General features: G+C 45.0%; 1 protein-coding gene across 1 annotated transcript in view; it reads left to right on the top strand.

The window, feature by feature from the left end:
* The window catches only part of galnt18b (UDP-N-acetyl-alpha-D-galactosamine:polypeptide N-acetylgalactosaminyltransferase 18b), a 122,930-nt gene that overhangs the window by 53,147 nt on the left and 48,927 nt on the right, over nucleotides 1–20,856 (top strand). Inside the window, exons 2-3 of the mRNA XM_051900638.1 lie at nucleotides 3,372–3,567; nucleotides 6,898–7,064. Coding sequence (XP_051756598.1) covers nucleotides 3,372–3,567; nucleotides 6,898–7,064 — 363 coding nt within the window. The remainder of the gene's footprint in view (nucleotides 1–3,371; nucleotides 3,568–6,897; nucleotides 7,065–20,856) is intronic.

Here is a 20,856-nt window from a genome sequence, read left to right as displayed (position 1 = left end):
CGCTTCCGGGCGAATGGCGACTCCGTCCCCAGGTGGTCCAGCTGATCTGGCAGCGCTTTGGCGAGGCACAGATAGATCTGTTCGCCTCCCGGAGACTGCCCACTGCCAGTTCTATTCCCTGACCGGCGGCACGCTCGGCATGGATGCCCTGGCAATCAGCTGGCCCCGGGGCCTACGCAAATATGCGTTTCCCCCAGTGAGCCTTCTCGCACAGCTCCTGTGCAAAGTCAGGGAGGACGAGGAGCAGGTCTTGTTAGTGGCTCCATATTGGCCCACTCGGACCTGGTTCTCGGACCTCACGCTCCTCGCGACAGCACCTCCCTGGCCCATTCCTCTGAGGAAGGACCTCCTGACTCAGAGACGGGGCACCCTCTGGCACCCGCGTCCCGACCTGTGGAAACTCCATGTGTGGTCCCTGGACGGGACGCGGAGGTTCTGAGTGATCTCCCGCAAGCGGTCGCAGACACCATCACTTCCGCTAGAGCTCCTTCTACGAGGAACCTCTATGCGCTGAAGTGGAACCTATTCGTCGAATGGTGTTCCTCTCAACCAGAGCGAGAGGACCCCCGATCATGTTCGGTCAGAACCGTGCTTTCCTTTCTGCAAGAGGGCCTGGAGCGAAGGCTGTCTCCCTCCACCCTCAAGGTGTATGTTGCCGCTGTCGCCGCACATCACTATGCAGTTGATGGTAAATCGCTAGGGAAGCACGATCTGGTCGTCAGGTTCTTGAGGGGGGCGAGGAGACTAATCCTCCCTGGCCCCCCTCTGTACCCTCTTGGGATCTGACCCTGGTTCTTACATCTCTCCGGGGTCGTCCCTTCGAGCCTTTGCAATCAGTCGAGTTAAAAGTACTGTCCTAAAGACCGTCCTCCTGGTTGCATTGGCCTCGCTCAAGAGGGTAGGGGACCTGCACGCATTTTCGGTTGACAAATCGTGCCTGGAATTCGGGCCCGGTGACTCTCACGTTATCCTGAGACCCCGGCCTGGATATGTGCCCAAGGTTCCTACCACTCCCTTTCGAGATCAGGTAGTGAACCTGCAAGCGCTGCCTTCGGAGGAGGCAGACCCAGCCCTAGCTTTGCTCTCTCCCGTCCACGCTCTGCGCCTGTATGTGGACAGAACGCGAAGCTTTAGGACCTCAGATCAGCTCTTTGTCTGTTACGGAGGCCAGCAGAAGGGAAAGGCTGTCTCCAAGCAGAGGATGGCCCACTGGATAGTGGACGCCATCGCCCTGGCGTATGAGTCCCAGGGCGTGCCTTGCCCGCTCAGGTTGAGAGCCCACTACACCAGAGGAGTGGCCTCTTCCTGGGCGCTGGCGCACGGCTCCTTGCTGACAGATATCTGTAGAGCTGCGGGCTGGGCGACACCTAACACGTTCGCTAGATTCTATAGCCTTCGTGTAGAACCGGTATCTTCCCGTGTACTCGCTTCCACCAGCCGGTAGACGCGAAGAGCCCGTTCTAGTGTCGGCTTGCAATGCCACTCCCGCCCCCTGGGCCGGATACGTGCATCCTTTTTACTCCAGTCGAGTTCCCCGCTTGGCGAACCCTGTCGAGTTCCTCCGCCTCCCCCTTCGGCTCGGACATTGCGGAGTGTCTGATGCCAGGCCAAACCTCCGTCACCGACGTTGACGTTTGGCTGGGTTCCACATGTCGTGACCCCTCCACGTGAGCGGTCCCATGTGTGTATTTGTCCACGGTCAACTCCCTACGGCGAGCCCGTGTCTTTCCCTAGCAGAGCCAGCTCTGCTGTCACCTGTCAGATGAGTCTCCCCCCTACCCAGGTGGAGCCATCCCAGGGACTCCATATGCGTACTGGCCACGGCCAGTCCATATGTGTACTCTCCACGTAAATTCCTCCCCTACAGGTGGGTAGTGGTCTCCGCAGCGTCCCCTACGGGTTCGCTTCCCCAGTGTAGTCTAGTTTACTTAGTGGGTATATCGGAACAGCAGTAGACTCTCTCGGCGTAAGCTCGCCCCCTTCCCCGTCCCACTGGTGCGCCGGGTGGCTAGAGCTTGCGCTGGGCACTGGAAGGGGTTCATACTGTGGCGCTTTATTTGGGATCCCAATTCGTCGGTCACTACTGACGTACGTCGAACGTGACCGACTGAAAGGGAACGTCTCGGTTACGTATGTAACCCTCGTTCCCTGAAGGAGGGAACGGAGACGTACGTCCCGTCGCCACAGTTGCTGTACCCTCGCTGTAGTGCAGACTAGGTTGTCTCCTCAGCGAAAAACAGAGTGCGATTGCATCTGCTCCCCTATTTATACCACCTGGCGGGGGCGGTGCGCATTATGCAAATATCGCACGCCAACTTCATTGGCCTGTTGTAGTTCACTCGAAGCTGATAGGGCTCTCTAGCGATATCCCAATTCGTCGGTCACTACTGACGTACGTCTCCGTTCCCTCCTTCAGGGAACGAGGGTTACATACGTAACCGAGACGTTTTTCAATACATATTGACATTAAAATATCTGAAACGCTTCAAATACTCATTTTCTGCAGAACAGATACATGATACCAGCTGCTCTTTCTCTCTCTCTCATCTCTCCGACAGTGAGTGACACACAAACCCTTCTCCCCTCACTCACTCGTTTTATTTGCTTCGGATGAATATTGTTGGAGTATTGTGCATAATTTCACTCATTCCTGCAGATTTTGTGCACACATAAAGCCGCCTCTCAGTATTAAATTGAGTTCTTTTTCACTGCTAATTGCACTTAAACAGTCAAATACACACAAAATAATGTCAAAATGCTGGTCTTGATGAGTATTCACATAAACAGAGTCAGTTGTTTTAAGTGAACATAAACAGTTGAGAAAGAAAACGCATTTGTAACAGTATATTGGATCTGTGCGTCACGTCTTAAAGTGACAGCAGCCTAATATACCTGCTGCCAAATTATGAGATGATATTAAAAATATCTATATGGCAGTTTTTCCCCATGGTATCGATGTTAAAATTGTGGCCTTTGAAAATGCTGAGTAGAAAACCACTAGCTACAGTGGCTTGTGAGCATAAAAGTTAATGTCAAGCCCTGATTACTTCTATTGTCCAAACTAAAATATAATGTTGTTTCTTTTGCTTTTATATCATGGATTTAAATATATCTGTAATTACAGTTTTTTTTTTTTTTTTTTTTTTTTTAAATTACACTAAGATTTTAATATTTCAATATTGTTAAGCATACTTCGTTTTCCACAAAAGTTTACCTGAATAAAGAACACCAGTGAAGGCATTTAAACATGTTGTCGAGTTGTTAAGCACAATCTGTGCATGTAAATGGAAAAGTGTTATTTTCCTTTTATAGACTCTGACATGTTTCATTATCAGGGAAATGCCAACCATCTCTCTGTTTGGCCCTCACAGAGTCCCCGCTGAAAGGAGATGACAATCAAGTAGATCGATCTTTTGCCGACTCGTCCTTGTTCAACCACTGGGGCCAGGATCTGGGGCCAGAGAGTCGCCGAGTGGCCCTCAAGATGTTTCAATATTATGGCTACAACGGTTACCTCAGCGACCGCCTCTCCATGGACAGACCAATCCCAGACTACAGGCCCGATGGGTGAGTGTCTAGCAGTCAAGCTGTAAGACTGTCCTTTAAGGCCCCAATATACTCACAGTAAAGTTATTTTTCATTCTTCGCTTAGGGGTTAAAAAGAAATTAAAATACGTGACCAGCAGTTTACTGTTAGCGAACATCTCGACCCCGCCCACACTGCTGAGAGCGGCGTTTAGATGAAGATGTAAATATATGCTGCACACTTTTCTCTCAATAACAAAATAAACAACTAAAATGACAGAGGTGAGAAAATAGCATGTGATCATAGTGTGTTTGCACCAGCTCTGCAATTCAGCAGTCTAGTAAAGTCACGTCATGCTTATTTATATGGCATTTTATACAATAGATTGCATTAAATCAAACAGCTTTACAGTATTAAACATGAAAAAAACAGGGTCAGAGTCTGTTTCAATTAGAATTACACTTCAATTTCTACTATAAAGCAGTTCTCCAGTGTTTATGTTTTTATTCGCGGACGTCTGACCGGAGAAGATTTCCATGTCAAAGAAGATGGGGCCTCAGAGCCACACCCACCTATTACATCATCACAATGGACCAATGGTAGTTTGAAGGCGTTTACATGCCACGGCAAACTTTTCCGGAAAGTTCGCTTTGGCAAACTGTTTCAAATTCCCGAAGCAAACTCCTAACAAACTTTGTTTTGGCCTGATTTTGTTTGAAATTACGTCACATCAGTTCATTCTTCAATTTTGCTTAAAGTATATAGGGGTCTTTACTCACTGTCACAGTGATTTTTACTGGAAAACTTTAATAAATTATGTTTATGCTTAAAAAAATGTTTTATATATATATATATATATATATATATATATATATATATATATATATATATATATATATATATATTTATTATTATTATTATTATTATTATTATTATTTTTATTTATTTATTTATTTATTTATTTTCATGTACAGTTCACATACAGAAACAGTACTATACTGTATATGGCCAAAAATAGTGTCCGGAGGGGATTTTTTTTTTTTTTTTATGACCTTACAAATTTGATTAAATAATACAAATTTTAGGGAAATATTTAATATTTCTTTAAATATTTCAAATATGAAGTAAAAACAAAACACTAAACCTGGTTAAGTTAATTATTTGACAAAATTATTTGGCAAACTACAGCTACAGGTTTTATTTTACTATGCAAAAAAATCAATAGAAAAACAAAAAGCTCACAGGAAAAAAAACATATATTGACTACAGCATAATTAGTTATTAATATTTCATTGGTTCTCTCTTGTTTTTGCATGTGTTCATAATTTCTTTATGACAGCCTGGCCAAAAGTTATGTCCATACAATTAAAAAATCACAAATAAAACAATTGACTATCTCTCTCTCTCTCTCTCTCTCTCTCTCTCTCTCTCTCTCTCTCTCTTTCTCTCTCTCACTCACACACACACACACACACACACACACACACACGCACACACACATATTGATCATCTTACCTGTTTTGGACTGTGTTCCTGCTGCTTCACTAATAAACTCACTTGTTTGAACTGATCCATCTCTCCCGTCATTGTGTCTAAGCCTGTACGCAATATGCTTACAAAATATTTTATATTATATTTTTAATAATATTTAAATAGAGGGTGAAGATGTCAGTTTTCCTAGGCTGGACATCACACACTACTCTGTGTGTATGTGTGTGTGTGTGTGTGTGTGTGTGTTTTTATTTATTTTTTTATTTTTTTATTTTGTTTGGCCTCCTTTGTCCTTTATAACAGCTTGCCTTCTTGCTGGCATTGTTTTTATGTACTTTTCCATGGTCTCTGTTGTTATTGACCTCCATATAGTTTCTAGTTTTTCCCAAAGACTTGCTTTTGATGAAACTTTTGTGCGATCTATCTTTGAATCCATTAAACCCCAACAATAACTATATTTTAGCATTAGAATGTTTTTCTGACTAAAGAGCTTACACATACTGGTGTGGATTAACCATTACAGAAACATAAAAAATTATTTTTGTAGCCACAAATACTGTTAGTTTAGGACAGCCTTACACTGGGTGGTGGTCTAATAAATTTGTTAAGCACTATATTATATATAAAAACACTTTTGAAAATATTTGGCGTAAAGCTGTGCTATTTCTGCAAGTGAACTGTAAATGGAAAAAAAGTTTTTTTTTTCAGCTTTTTTTTTTTTTTCAGTCTGTTATGGGATGAAAGCATGGCAACATACGGTTTACACCAACCAACTCTATTTTGACAGGCTCTGAAAGAGGTGTGTGTGGAAAAACATAATTACTCCATAACCTGTAATTACTGGATGTGTCTTGCTGGCAGCAACATAAAGAACTCCTTCACATCTGATCACATCTGTTCTTTTCTCTCCTTGGAGCCAAATTGCTATCGAGTACCTGTGTCTGAAAATGTTGAAAACCCACTTGTTATAAACTCCAGTCTGCCAAGAACATCAAAACATTACCTATCATTGTAAAAGACCCCCATATTTACCAAAAAGGTCTTATTTTTCTAATTGTCTTCTGTTAGTATTTCCCGGCGTTTTCCACGTAAAGGAAACAGATTAGGGCCTGGAACTCTTAAAAATAAAGTCATTTTTAAACAAATGGTCAGCAAAGAAGTTGCCTAACCTTCAGAAAATGCTGATTGTAAACCTCAGGAGGTCAAACTAAATATTATATGAGCTGTTTTATTTTTCTATAAATTTTGCATGAGGTTTGTAGTTTTGCAACTCTGTTACTAAAATTTGGGACATGTCTAAATACAGTTTCAAACCCTAATTTGTGTGATTTTGTTATTTTCTAGCAATCATTTTTAAATGAACAAATTAAATAGACAACATTTATAAAATTTAAGAAGTGCATATATTAAAAATGGGTAAGTTGGTTGCAAATTTATTCTAAATTAGGCTAATGTTCAGCTATTTTGGGACCAAGTACTGGATTGTAGACTTATATTTCCCATAAAATAAAGGAAAATTATTATTATTATTATTATTATTATTATTATTGATCATGTTACCCAAGTTAAAATAACTCAGGTAGCATGGTTGAATGGATAGGCATGATAAAATGAATTAGATAATTTAATTGAATTCTGATTATAAATAATTTTAATTGTTGGATAAGTTGAGAAAGTCAAGAGCTCTAAGATGAGACTGGCCAAAAACAACATTTTAAGTTGTGTATAAATACATTGGATGCTTGGTTCATTTTAGTAATACTTTATTTAACAAATCTTACATGGGATTTGTGTTTTAAAAACTAAAAGGGCACCTATTTGTACCCTGTTCTTGGAAATGCCTTCACATATTAACATTTGTGTTTCGTCTGTTCCCGCAGGTGCAAAAACATGTCTTACCCATCCAACCTCCCGCAGGTTAGTATAGTCTTCATCTTTGTGAATGAGGCGCTCTCAGTCATTCTGCGCTCCATCCATTCGGCCATGAACCGAACCCCCCGCCACCTGCTCAAAGAGATCATACTGGTAGATGACAACAGCAATAACGGTAGGTTTACACACAGCACAAAACGCTTAACATATTTGTTGATTGTATTATGTTTGCCATTAATGGCATTGGTGTTACTACTTCCTGTGAGACTGGAACAAAGCAGCGGCAACCACATGCATTTCATTTTAGTTTTCTCTTGTGTTGGACTGGCTAGTTCTCAGTGTGGGGCTTATAGTCTTAATAATTACCGCTGTATGGCTTTTCAACATTCTGTCTTTAATCTAACCCTTCCGTCTCCTTAATTAGCAGCTCTGCTCATTGGATTAAAGTGATTGGTGAAAGAATACTAATCAGCTGAAAACTGAGAAATATTTACCCCAAGAAGATTAAGCCTAATATTGCTCTGTTTCCCCGACACCATGTGCCTCATGTTCTGGACTAATGATGCATTTAGTGGATTTGTTTGCTAGCCTTTAATGGAAGCATATTACAGGCTTCTTGCTCATTATTGCATTATTCATTTGTCCAATTATTTTAAGTTAATAATGTGTGAAATAAGTGTTAATTTCAGCAATGTTATGAACATCGTTTCCCGATTTCTAAATAAGTTGAATTATATTAAATTTAATATAATATATCTAAATTACCACTTTCAGTGGTTAAAAACTTGGTCAGCAACCACTCACGTTGATGTTTATCCATACAGCCCCAAACCGTTGTTCCCTGCCTGGCTGCTTTATTCTTGTTTTGCAGGAACGTAATAAGCTTTGACTATCTTTGGATATTATACCTTGAAAAAAACAAGCAGTGTTTGGCAAAGTTACTTTTAAAAGTAATATGTTACAATATTGTGTTACTCCTTACTTTTTATGAAAGTAATGACTTGCTTGTTTTTAATAACAAAAAAAAGTTCTATTTTTGGCAAATGTTAAGACCCTTTCACACTAAAAGTGAAATGAATAAGCCTCAGGCTGAAGGAAGTGCAAATTCACGTCCGTACAGTAGAGGACGCAGCTCAAACCTTTCAGCTGTGCTGCCATTCTGGATTAAAGAAGTATAGGACACACTCTTATGCAATTAAAATAAATAAATAAATAAACATGATGTTTAACTAAAGTCATTTTTGATTATTCGTGTGTTTAAATTGGATCATCGAAGGTCAGTAATGAAGACATTGGTTCATAAAGTGAGATTAAATACATAAAGTACATTTGTATCATTTAGCATTTTTAATCATTGCATGTTTGTGGAATATTGTATGTTTGTATTTCTCTGTTTTTATTCATTTTGAGCAATACTGAATCTATATTTGTGCAAGTGAGATGAGTGCATGCTCAATTTTAGTGTAGAACTACAATAACCATCATGTTCACACAGCGCACACAACGACTCTACACTTACTCCCAATTTCTCTCAACATGAGGACAGTAGAGTCTTTAGTCATTTTCCCATTTAAAGAGTTATCAGTCTTTAAATGGGAAATCAAAGTAACTTGCATTACTTATTTGAAAAAGTAAATCAGATATTTTGTTGCAAATGTAAAAGTAATGCGTTACTTTACTAGTTACTTGAAAAAAGTAATTTAATTACGTAACGTCTCGGTTACAAAGGTAACCCTCGTTCCCTGAAGGAGGGAATGGAGACGTACGTTGGACAGACCGACGAATAGGAATCTCGCTAGAGAGGACATGGGCATGCAATCATATGCATCAGCTGCTCGCCTCGCAGCGCGGGTATATAATGAGCAGCAGGTGCGTTGCATCTTCAGGTTTTCGCTGAGGAGCCGAACTGGATAGGCGGCAGCATCAGCGGGGTACAGCGACTGTGGCGACGGGACATACGTCTCCGTTCTCTCCTTTAGGGAACGAGGGTTACCTTTGTAACCGAGACGTTCCCACTCAGTCGGTCACGTTCGACGTACGTCGGACAGACCGACGAATAGGAATCCCTACCAAAGCGCCACAGGGGCTGCCCCCTTCCAGCACTCTGTTGTAAGCCACCTGAACCCCCTTGCCTACGGACGGTGGGACAGGGCTAACACAGAGAGTGTCGATCACTGCTGTTCCCCAAAACCCATTCAGTGAGACTATAGGATAACGCTGGGAAAGCGTACCCTTCCGCTGGGAAGGAACGCTGCAGAAGCCACATCCTTCCCCGAAGGAGTTATGTGGAGAAGTACATATGGACTAACCTGTAGGCTGTACTACATATGGAAGAACTGGGGTGACTCCAACTCGATAAGAGGTGGGTTCTCCCAGAGGGAAAGACACGGGCTTAGTTTAGGAGCAGCCGTGGAACTAGACAACGGGGTATAGGCCTAGCGCCAAACGCTCCGCCACGTCGGCTGCAGAAGGGATATCGGAGGACTCAACAGGGTCTGCCTTGTAGGGACTCTCTGGAGAAAAAGCGCATGTAAGCGCAGCAAGCCGACACTAAGCCGGGGCCTCTCCGTGCCTCTGACCTGAGGTGAGAACACGGGAGGAGACCGGCTCGGCACGAAGGCTATAGAATCTAGCGAACGTGTTAGGTGTCGCCCAGCCCGCAGCTCTACAGATGTCTGTTAGCGAGGCGTCACGAGCCAGCGCCCAGGAAGATGCGATACCTCTCGTGGAGTGCGCATGCAACCTGAGCGGGCAGGGCACGCCCTGAGTTTGGTAAGCCAGGGCGATGGCATCCACTATCCAGTGGGCCATCCTCTGCTTGGAGACAGCCTTTCCCTTCTGCTGGCCTCCGTAACAGACAAAGAGCTGGTCTGAGGTCCTGAAGCTTTGAGTTCTGTCTATGTACAGTCGCAAGGCGCGAACTGGACAGAGCAAAGCCAGGGCTGGGTCTGCTTCCTCCGGGGGCAGCGCTTGCAGGCTCACTACCTGGTCCCTGAAGGGAGTGGTAGGAACCTTGGGCACATAGCCAGGCCGGGGTCTCAGTACCACGTGGCCGTCACCCGGCCCGAACTCTAGGCACGATTCATCGACCGAAAAAGACTGCAGGTCCCCTACCCTCTTGATGGAGGCCAATGCAACCAGCAGCAAAGTCTTCATAGACAGAATCTTTAAGTCTGCTGATTGCAAGGGCTCAAAGGGAGCAATCTGAAGTGCTCTCAGCACCAGAGCAAGGTCCCAAGAGGGTATGGAGGGAGGACGAGGAGGATTCAACCGCCTCGCCCCCCTAAGGAACCTGACGACCAGGTCGTGCTGACCAACAGACTTGCCATCTATGTGGTCATGATATGCGGAGATAGCAGCAGTGTGGACTTTGAGGGTGGAGGGGGACAGCCTACGCTCCAACCCCTGCTGCAAGAGGGAAAGCACGACACCGATCGAGCATCTTCGGGGGTCCTCTCGATGAGAAGAACACCACTCGACGAACAGGTTCCACTTCAAGGCGTAAGCCCGTAAGGTGTAAGACGGTGCACGTGCCGAAGTGATGGTGTTAAGTACCTCGGGGGGTAAGTCACCTAGAACCTCCGCATCCCGTCCAGGGACCAGACATGGAGTTTCCAGAGGTCTGGACGCGGGTGCCAGAGAGTGCCCCGTCTCTGAGAAAGAAGGTCCTTCCTCAGAGGAATGAGCCAGGGAGGGGCTGTCGCGAGGAGTGAGAGTTCTGGGAACCAGGACCGGTTGGGCCAATAGGGCGCAACTAGCAGGACCTGCTCCTCGTCCTCCCTGACTTTGCACAGGGTCTGTGCAAGTAGGCTCACTGGGGGAAACGCATATTTGCAAAGGCCCTGGGGCCAGCTGTGCGCCAGTGCATCTGTTCCGAGTGTTCCCTCGGACAGGGAGTAAAACAACTGGCAATGGGAGGTTTCTGGTGAGGCAAACAGGTCTACCTGAGCCTCTCCGAACTCTCTCCAAATCAGCTGGACCACCTGGGGGTGGAGTCGCCACTCTCCTGGCAGCGCAGCTCGTGAAAGCTCGTCGGCCACATGGTTGAGCACACCGGGAATATGAATGGCACGAAGCGACCTCAGATGCTTCTGACTCCAGAGGAGGAGATGGCGGGCGAGTTGCGACATGCGACGGGAGCGTAGACCACCTTGACGGTTGATGTACGCGACGGTCGCAGTGTTGTCCGTACGGACCAGTACATGCTTGCCCCGTAGCGGCCCTTTGAGGCGGCTCAGAGCAAGGTGTACCACTAGCAACTCGAGGCAATTGATGTGCCAATGCAGGTGGGGGCCCATCCACACCCCTGACACTGCATGCCCATTGTACGTGGCACCCCAGCCTGTGGCAGAGGCATCTGTGAATACCACAGCATGCCGGGACACCTGCTCTAGGGGCACTCCAGCCTGAAGAAACAAGGGGTCCGACCACGGGCTGAAGGTTTGGCGGCACTCCTGAGTGATTGCCACCCGGAACGTGCCGCGTTGCCACGCCCATCTCGGGACCCGGCCGTGGAGCCAATGTTGAAGCGGTCTCATATGAAACAGACCGAGCGGGGTTACTGCCGCTGCGGCTGCCATATGCCCCAGGAGCCTCTGAAAAAATTTCAGTGGAACCGCTGTCCTGCCGTTGAACGTATTCAGGCAGTTCAACACCGACTGAGCACGTTCCTCTGTGAGGCGTGCTATCTGTTCGACCAAATCCAACTCCATACCGAGAAAAGAGATCCTCTGCACAGGGGCGAGTTTGCTCTTTTCCCAGTTGACCTGAAGACCCAACTGGCTGAGGTGTCTGAGCACCAAATCCCTGTGTTCGCACAACTGATCCCGGGACTGTGCCAGAATGAGCCAGTCGTCGAAATAGTTGAGGATGCGAACACCCTGTTTTCTCATGGGAACAAGGGCTCCCTCCACGACCTTCGTGAAGACGCGGGGAGACAGGGCCAGCCCGAAGGGTAGGACTCTGTACTGATATGCTCGACCTTCGAACGCAAAACGCAGGAATGGCCTGTGTCGCGGAAGAATCGAAACATGAAAGTACGCGTCCTTCAGGTCGATCGCTGCAAACCAATCCTGGGGACGGATGCACTCGAAAATGCGTTTCTGCGTGAGCATTTTGAACGGTAGCTAGGCTCCGATTCAAAACTCGCAGATCCAGGATCGGTCGTAACCCACCGCTTTTCTTGGGTACAATGAAGTAGGGACTGTAGAACCCTGACCTCATATCGGCTGGAGGGGCCGGCTCTATCGCGTCCTTCGCCAGTAGGACAGCGATCTCCGCACGCAAGACATGGGCATAGCCGAGCCTGATGGTCCGAATGAGCCAGCGAGACGGACTGGGGAGCACTAACCAGGCACTCAGAGACCAAACAAGCGGGACCAAAGGGACCGCAGGCGTACCCGCAGTGAGGCAGCGAAGTGGAACCCAGGGACGCGGCCCGGGGGGCTCTCTTTGCGAGGCGGCCCGAAGCGGCGTCACAGTGTGGTGTGCAACACTTACCTGGTTCCACGGATGGACAGAGGGAGCAGTCAAGGCTTTGGTTGCCCGCTGCTCGCTGCTGTCCGCTGGCGACAGAAGAGGGGGATGAGAGTGGTGAGGTTCTTGCCCTCCCACTGCTCTCCGAGCCCTCTTCGGACCCGTAGATGAAGGAAACTGCTCTTTTATTGACAATTTGGGTATCGCTGGCTGTTGGGCCAGCGGCGGAACACAAACAAAAGGAAACACAAGATTCTCCACCCGGCCCTCCTCCAGGAGAAGGAGTGGTGCGGTCACCATCTCCCGAAGAGCAGTCCCCTCCATCTCCGGGTCGCCCGTCCTAGGGCCTCTTGGACTTGGCCTTGCCGCCCTTCTTCTTGGGGGCGGGCTGGACGGGCTGGGCACCCTGACCACGACCGGCTCCACGGCGCCGCTTGGATGACGGCTGCTGCTGGGGCGCGGGAGCGGGGGCGGCCGCGGGAGGGGGCCCTCGGCGACGAGCAGCCTGAGGCGGTGGAGGTGCAGCAGCTGACCGCCTCGGCAGGATATGACTGATCGCCTCAGACTGCTTCTGTACAGCCGAGAACTGCTGGGCAAAGTTCTCGACCGCGTCGCCGAAGAGGCCGGTCTGGGACATGGGGGAATTAAGAAACCTGACTTTGTCGGTATCCCTCATGTCCGCAAGACACAGCCAGAGATGGCGCTCCTGGACCACTAACGTGGACATCGCACGACCCACAGACCGCGCCGTGACCTTCGTCGCACGAAGCGCGAGGTCCGTCGCGGCACGAAGCTCCTGAAGAACTTGTGGATCATGACCACCCTCGTGCAGGTCCTTCAGTGCCTTGGCCTGATGGACCTGCAGCAACGCCATAGCGTGCAAGGCAGAGGCGGCTTCCCCACAGGCCTGATAAGCCTTGCCGGTAAGATCCGACGAGTACTTACAGGCCCGGGAAGGGAGAGACGGCTCCCCCCGCCAGGTGGAGTTAGGGCACAGTTGCATAGCAACGGCCCATTCCACAGGGGGTATGCGCGTATAACCCTTAGCCGCCCCGCCATCAAGGGTGGTGAGGGAGGAGGACCCACCGACACGGTTTCGGGCAGTAAAAGGTGCCGTCCATGTGCCAGTGAGCTCCTCATGCACCTCCGGGAAGAAAGGAACTGGGGTGGGGGGCTGAGAACCAGCCCTGGCCCCCCCGAGAAACCAATCATCCAGCCTCGAGGGTTCGGGACACGGTGGAGGATTCCACACGAGCCCAACCCTGTTGGCGGCCCGGGCAAGCATAGCCATCATTTCTGGGTCCGAATCAGGCACAGTTGTCACTCCCGAAGGAGGCAGCTGCGCCGAATCATCATCCCCCGAAGTGTCAGGCTCACCCTCCGATGCAGCGATCGACATCCTATCATCTTGGGGAGCTCCGAAGGATACGGATGGTACACACCTCTGGGGTGGTCCACCACGCTCCCCCGGCAGCTCTACTGGCTGCGGAGTGCAGGAGGGATGAGGGTTCCTAGGGGGTTGGTTCCCCGAAGGAAGCACGCTCACCGTGATCCTCAGATCACCAGCACCGCTGCCCGAAGCAACCCTCTGAGGAGGATTGGAACGAGGCAACGACACCGGGACTCCGCCCCTTTGCAGGAACTGGAGTCTAGATCGCAACTCTGAGATGGTCATCTTCCCACAATGGGTACATGACTCATCCACAAACGCCGCCTCAGCGTGGCTTAAGCCCAGGCACGCGATACAGCGTTGGTGACCATCCCGCAGTGACAGGTAACGACCGCATCCAGAAACACACAAGTAGAACGACATCTTTAAAAAGACGCGAATCTACTTGTGTAAGCTCTTTTAGGGACTAACTCTTCAAGTGCCGAAGCACGCAGGGGAATAGCCGCTGCAACACAGACAGGGAAGAGTGCAGCCTGTCGTGTGCACTCCCTCCTTAAAGCCGCCTCAACCAGCTGTTAAAACAGCTCTTTAGCGCTCTAAGCGCACCGTTTCACCAGCCGTGAGAACGGCTTTGATATTGCTCTTCGGCAAAAAAGACACAAAGGAAGGAGACCAGCCCCGCTGCAGTGCTGTCCGCCTGCACCACCGAAGAGAAGTCGAAGAAAAAAGGCTCGTTCTTTGTCACACACTCCGTAAACAACCATACGGTTCGGCTCCGAAGCGAAAAGCTGAAGATGCAACGCACCTGCTGCTCATTATATACCCGCGCTGCGAGGCGAGCAGCTGATGCATATGATTGCATGCCAATGTGCATTGGCTCGTTGTAGTTACACTCGAAGTAGATTGGCCTCTCTAGCGAGATTCCTATTCGTCGGTCTGTCTGACGTACGTCGAACGTGACCGACTGAGTGGGAACTCAAGTTACTTACAATGTGTTACCCCCAACACTCAAAAGAGGTACACTTAGCATATGTTTAAAAAGAATACTTATGTAGGTAATTTACTTAAGTGTGAACTTGATCTAATGTTTTCAGACACTTAATTCGATGTTAATTACAAATAAATGAAAATTTTTTGACCCACTTATGTACATCATATGTAATTTCATAATTACTTCTGTTACTTTGAACTATAAGTGTATTCTCAAATGTACTGCCAACCTTTTAAAGTTAACTAAAATCTACTTTAAATGTAATCTCAAATAACACACTACAGTTAAAATTATAATTAAGTACTTTGCATGTGCTTTACACTGCAAAATAAGTGTACTACTTTAAAGCATGGCAAAAGGTTGTTTAAACAATGATTTAAAATGTACTTTTAAGTATAACTTTTCATTTGATTTTATTACAAAGTGCACTTTTTTAAAAAAATACCTAAAGTGTGTTAATAAACATAATCTTTAAAGGGGACTTATTATGCCCCTTTTCACAAGATGTAATATAAGTCTCTGGTGTCTCCAGAATGTGTCTTTGAAGTTTCAGCTCAAAATACCCCACAGATCATTTATTATAGCTTGCCAAATTTGCCCTTATTTGGGTGTGAGCAAAAACACACAGTTTTTGTGTGTGTCCCTTTAAATGCAAATGACCTGCTGCTCCCGGCCCGCTTTCCAGAAGAGGGCGGAGCTTTAACAGCTCACGCTTCGGTTGCTCAACAACAACAAATCTGGAGAATCTCACGCAGACAAAATGAGGATTGTCAGTAACGGTGTTCAGCCTTACATTGTTCAAACTGGAGTCGGACACTGATGGAGAGACTCAGGAAGAAGTTACAACTTTTAGAATGAAACTGAACGTTTCCAGATCCAGACTCTAAATAGTGTTCTGTGCTCATCTGTGCAGCCAATGATTTTTATCATGGCCTTAAAACTGGTCCACCGTTTTCTCTTGCGAAAACAAAATGGTGACGCCATGGGTGGAAACGTGCAGATTAAGGGCAGTGATATTATAATAAGATCCCCTTCCTACATCACAAGGTGAGCGAAATCTGAGCAGCTTGTTTTTTCACATACCTGCAGAGAATGCCTTGCCAAAACAAAGTTACTGGGTTGTCCTTTTTCACATTTTCTGGGTTGATAGATGCACCAGAGACCCGATTATAGCACTTAAACACGGGAAAAGTCAGATTTTCATGATATATGTCCCCTTTAAATTAATATATATTCTCTAAAAACAAGTCTAATTATTGTATGACGTTCTGCTTCAAAAGTAAATTTAACTTTAATTTTTGTCTTAATTTTGCTTAATTTTTGAATTCACAATTATCTACAATAATAAATGTACTTAACTGATAATATATTCTCTGAAAATACTTCTAAATAAATTATGCAATTTTGCTTCTCAAGAAATTGTATTTTTAAGGATGTTTAGATATTTTTACTGTTATTTTTACTTATTTTTATTTGTATATAGTCTCTCTCTCTCTCTCTCTCTCTCTCTCTCTCTCTCTCTCTAATGATCAGGTGGTTATTCATCAGTTGTCAGCTGAGGAAGCAAAGAAATTTTGTCAGCTCATTCTCAGGTTTTGAGGAGAGCGAGATTAAATTTTCTTTAGCCTTCACTGAAGGTTGACAGATTCTCTGTTGGTCTCACTGTTGACATAAAGTCTCATGTTGAGTGGCCCCTTTCACGACCCTCATCTATGAATGTAAAGATAAGGCTGTCAGAATTCACAAGATTATTCCAGCTAAAAGAGTGGGCCACTGGTTCTCAAAATGGTACAATTAGTGAGGAATCACCTGGGTCAATTTACCCTCTTTCTCTTCATGTCAGTTATTGTGTGTGTAGCACTATAAAATAGTGTAAGCTGAACCCAGAAGTGGCTCTCACATTAGGAAGCAATGCCGAGAGATACTCACAAATGAAAGGACCTGGCAGCCTCCACAGAGTTGTGGGGGTGACGACAGTTAGAGGCGATAAGACTACCAATTCTAGCCGTAATGACAAAACTAAATCAGTTTCAGCAGACACACTATGCCCTGACACACAGGATGGAATGACACCGGCAAAATGTCAAAGGTAGCATTTTTTTTTTTTTTTTTGGAAGATGATGTTGTTTAGGGATAATGTTCTTGCAGATAATATAATATTAATGAAATAAAAAGCCACTGATGTGTACTTAAAGGGGACATATATCATGAAAATCTGACTTTTCCCATGTTTAAGTGCTATAATCGGGTCTCTGGTGCATTTACCAACCCAGAAAACGTGAAAAAGGACAACCCAGTTACTTTCTTTTGGCAAGCCTTTCTCTGCAAGTATGTGAAAAAAACGAGCTGCTCAGATTTCGCTCCCCTTGTGATGTAGGAAGGGGATCTTATTATAATATTACCGTCCCTTAATCTGCATGTTCCAATCTGCACGCTGCCGCCATTTTGTTTTCGCAAGTGAAAACGGTGTACCAGTTCTAACGCCATGGCAAAAGTTTGAGCAAAGCATGCTAACTGTTCTGTCATTTGCTGCACAGACGAGCACAGAACACTATTTAGAGTCTCGTTAGCTTGGATAGTCTGCAAGTTGACCCTGGCAAGCTCAATTGCTAAAAAAGGAGCGTTTCAGTCCAAGCGATATTTTGGAAAAAATATTACACCATTTACAGTATTTGATAGCAATCATAAATGTTAGCCTGGTGTGTATGGTTCTGTTTGGCAAATGTATGGTGGACGTCCATACGGGTTTTGCACAAAAGATTAACATGACTACACATGCTAGTCAATGAGTTGAATCAACTCCACAGCAACTACATAAATTTATCCACTAACCATTCAGAAACGTCCAGTTTCATTCTAAAAGTTGTAACTTCTTCCTGAGTCTCTCCATCAGTGTCTGACTCCGGTTTGAACAATGTAAGGCTGAACACGTTACTGACAATCCTCATTTTGGCTGCGTGAGATTCTCCAGCTTTGTTGTTGTTGAGCAACTAAAGCACAAGCTGTTAAAGCTCTGCCCTCTTCTGGAAAGTGGGCCGGAAGCAGCAGCTCATTTGCATTTAAAGGGACACACACAAAAACAGCGTGTTTTTGCTCACACCCAAATAGAGGCATTTGACAAGCTATAATAAATGATCTGTGGGGTATTTTGAGCTGAAACTTCACAGACACATTCTGAGGACACCAGAGACTTATATTACATCTTGTAAAAAGTGGAAATAATAGGTCCCCCCTTTAAGGTTATATATTATTATAGATGTTTTTAATGAAAAACGAGACTGATTAGCATTGTCTTTTTACAGTGTTACATCTACATAAGTACATTTCAAAAGTATAGAAATCGATGAAAATTGTTTTTTTTTGTTAGTGTAGCATGAGAGTCTCAGATTACATGACTGCATATGTCAAAGTGTCACTTTATGTGTCAAAAAGGCTAAAAAGGGCCAAAACATTTCCACAATGTTCTGATTATATCAAAATATTATTTGATTGATCATATCAAAGAAATTACAGACCCCGTTTACACGCATTGTCTATCGCTGTCCCTGAGATGTTTGTTAGCCATGCAGCCAAAGGAACTGCCACAGTACTTTTCTGTAAAGCTGTTCTGGCTGGGCATTGTGGGTTTTGAGCTGTTAGAAGGAGTGTTGAATTGATTTCATGAATGTTGTATTATATTGGTAAGAGCTTCACATTCAGTTCAATACAGCTTAGCTGTCCCAGCTCCAGGAGTCCATATTGACATACACAAAGATTGAATTATTCTCTTTGTAAGACCAGGGAAAATAAGGACATCTTCCAAGAGGTAAACCAGGTTTCATCAGAGAACCCGAGCAAACGTTCATACCAATGGGTCTCTATAAGATTGACAGACAAGACAGGATGTCCATTAAATGGAGGTGTGGACAGAGAAAATGATGGATGGATGGATGGATGGAGATCTAATTCAAATTTCAATGTATAAGTTAAAAGAGAGTCAATTCTTAGGTTTCACCCAACTCTACAAAACATTTGCTTATCTCAGCAGAGGGAAAGACACTGAAGATCATATTAAGTCATTTTAACACCAACAACTTAATTAAAATGTCTCATCAAAAGCTCCGATACCCAATAAGATTGCATACAGACCTTCAGCTTGTCAGTCTTTCTTCATATTACAATGGATAGTAGTTGTAGATTCAGACAAGCTTAGTGTTTTGTATCGACTGAAACAAGAAGTACACTTGAGATAATGGTGATGAAAGATTGATGCTTTCAGTCATGAACAGCTCTGAGATAATGGACCTGCTATGCTTTGTTTTATTATGATCTACATAAACCATTACAAGTCTTCACCGTTTTTTTCCCCCAATCAATAGCTATTTGTTCATTTTGTTAATCAGTCATTTTTGACAGAGTTGAAAGTTCTGCTCTAATAAGCTTTGAAGAAAGTTTTTGGTGAGGTTGAAGATAAAGGGAGAATTTTTGCTGTCAAATAAAATCAGAAAACAGATTTCGCTTAGCGTCTCCCGGTTCAATCATAAAACTCATATTTGCAGGCGGGGGTAAAGCATTAGAGCAATTTGTCGAGCCACAAGCTGTTCATATCCAATGTTTTCTGGCTTTTGAAAGAGACATTCTGTTCACGTTCACTCATGCAATTCCACAATCTCAGTGATCAATGAGGGACACCGTTCGCTCAAGGGTAAACTCTATAGGCATGAGCCTGGCTGAACAAAACATCCCACTCAAGGGCAAGGTGAATTGGATTGTGGCAAAAAGAAGTGACCTTTAGCTTCTGTCATACCTGTGGCCAGTGTCATGTTCATTAAGGGCAAGAAATAGAGAAAAACAACTGTCAGATAACAATCACTGCAATTGGTCGATATTACAAGTTGAGTCAATCATCGCCTACACTGGAATCATGTGTCTGAAGAACATACTTAGTTCAGAGCACCATCTCTTTCATTCTTCACATATGCCCCTAAAAATATCTGAAAATATTCTGGTTGGCAGAAATTTAAAAGAAATAATGTTTCAGGTATTATGGGATAGCATTCTATTTTACAACTGATAAGTGATATAAAGCTAATATACTAATCTACTTGAACTAACAAAAAACTGAAATGATTTTCACTGTAAATTATAAGGTAATTCATAGTTTTTACTTTAAAAAAGCAAAATTCACAGTAAAATTTTACAGTAAAATTACATATAATGCAATGTTAAACCATTTGCAGTTCTTCCCTGTATGTGGTATGGTAATGTCTCAGGTTATGCATGTAACCCGGTTTCCTGAGGGGGAACGAGACGCTGCATCATGGCGTATGGGAATGCTTATACGTGAGCTGGTGTCTGAAGCATGTGTGCAAATGCCAATACTTGATTGGCTGGCCTGATGGACGGATGGATGGATGGGTGGCTAGATGGATGGATGGAATGGATGGATGGACGGACGGATGGACAGAAAGATCTATACTATACTATACTGCAATGGCCAATACAATTCAAATTCCAACTTATAAATTGAAAGAGAGTCAATTCATAGGTGTCACCCAACCCTACAAAAACATTTGCTTATCTCAGCAGAAGGGAAAGACACTGAAGATCAGTTTAAGTCATTTTAACACCAAGAACTTAATTAAAATGTCTCCTTAAAAACCCAATAAGTTTGCTTACAGACCTTCAGTTTGTCAGTCTTTCTTCACATTCGTAAGCCGGTGTCTGAAGCATGTGTGCAAACACGCCAATACTGGATTGGCTGGCGTGTGGTCGTTACATAGCACATCACCAAATCTATAAATGAAAATCTTGCCATCAGATTCTGTTGTGTGAAGGAAGGCGCCTTCAAGCATGCCTCAAGGCATGGCAACGCGATGCAACGGGTTACGACATTCCCTTTTGAATAGGAACTTCGACACTGTGTCATGGCGTTAGCGCTATAGGAACAGCAATACCAACGTCGCCAAGCTGAGGGGGGATACATACCCATCAAGGCTGTGCAACACTAGCACAGACGCTTGTTGAACAGACTAAAACAAATCAACGCTGAAGGACCTGGGAGCTTCTGGTTAAATCTATATCGAGGCCATGCTCACATGGAAGCGTTCCCATAACGCCAATGCCATGACG

The sequence above is a fragment of the Ctenopharyngodon idella genome, chromosome 7 (genome assembly GCF_019924925.1).
Source record: "Ctenopharyngodon idella isolate HZGC_01 chromosome 7, HZGC01, whole genome shotgun sequence".
Classification (NCBI taxonomy): domain Eukaryota; kingdom Metazoa; phylum Chordata; class Actinopteri; order Cypriniformes; family Xenocyprididae; genus Ctenopharyngodon; species Ctenopharyngodon idella.
This window is presented reverse-complemented; position numbering and strand designations above follow the sequence as displayed.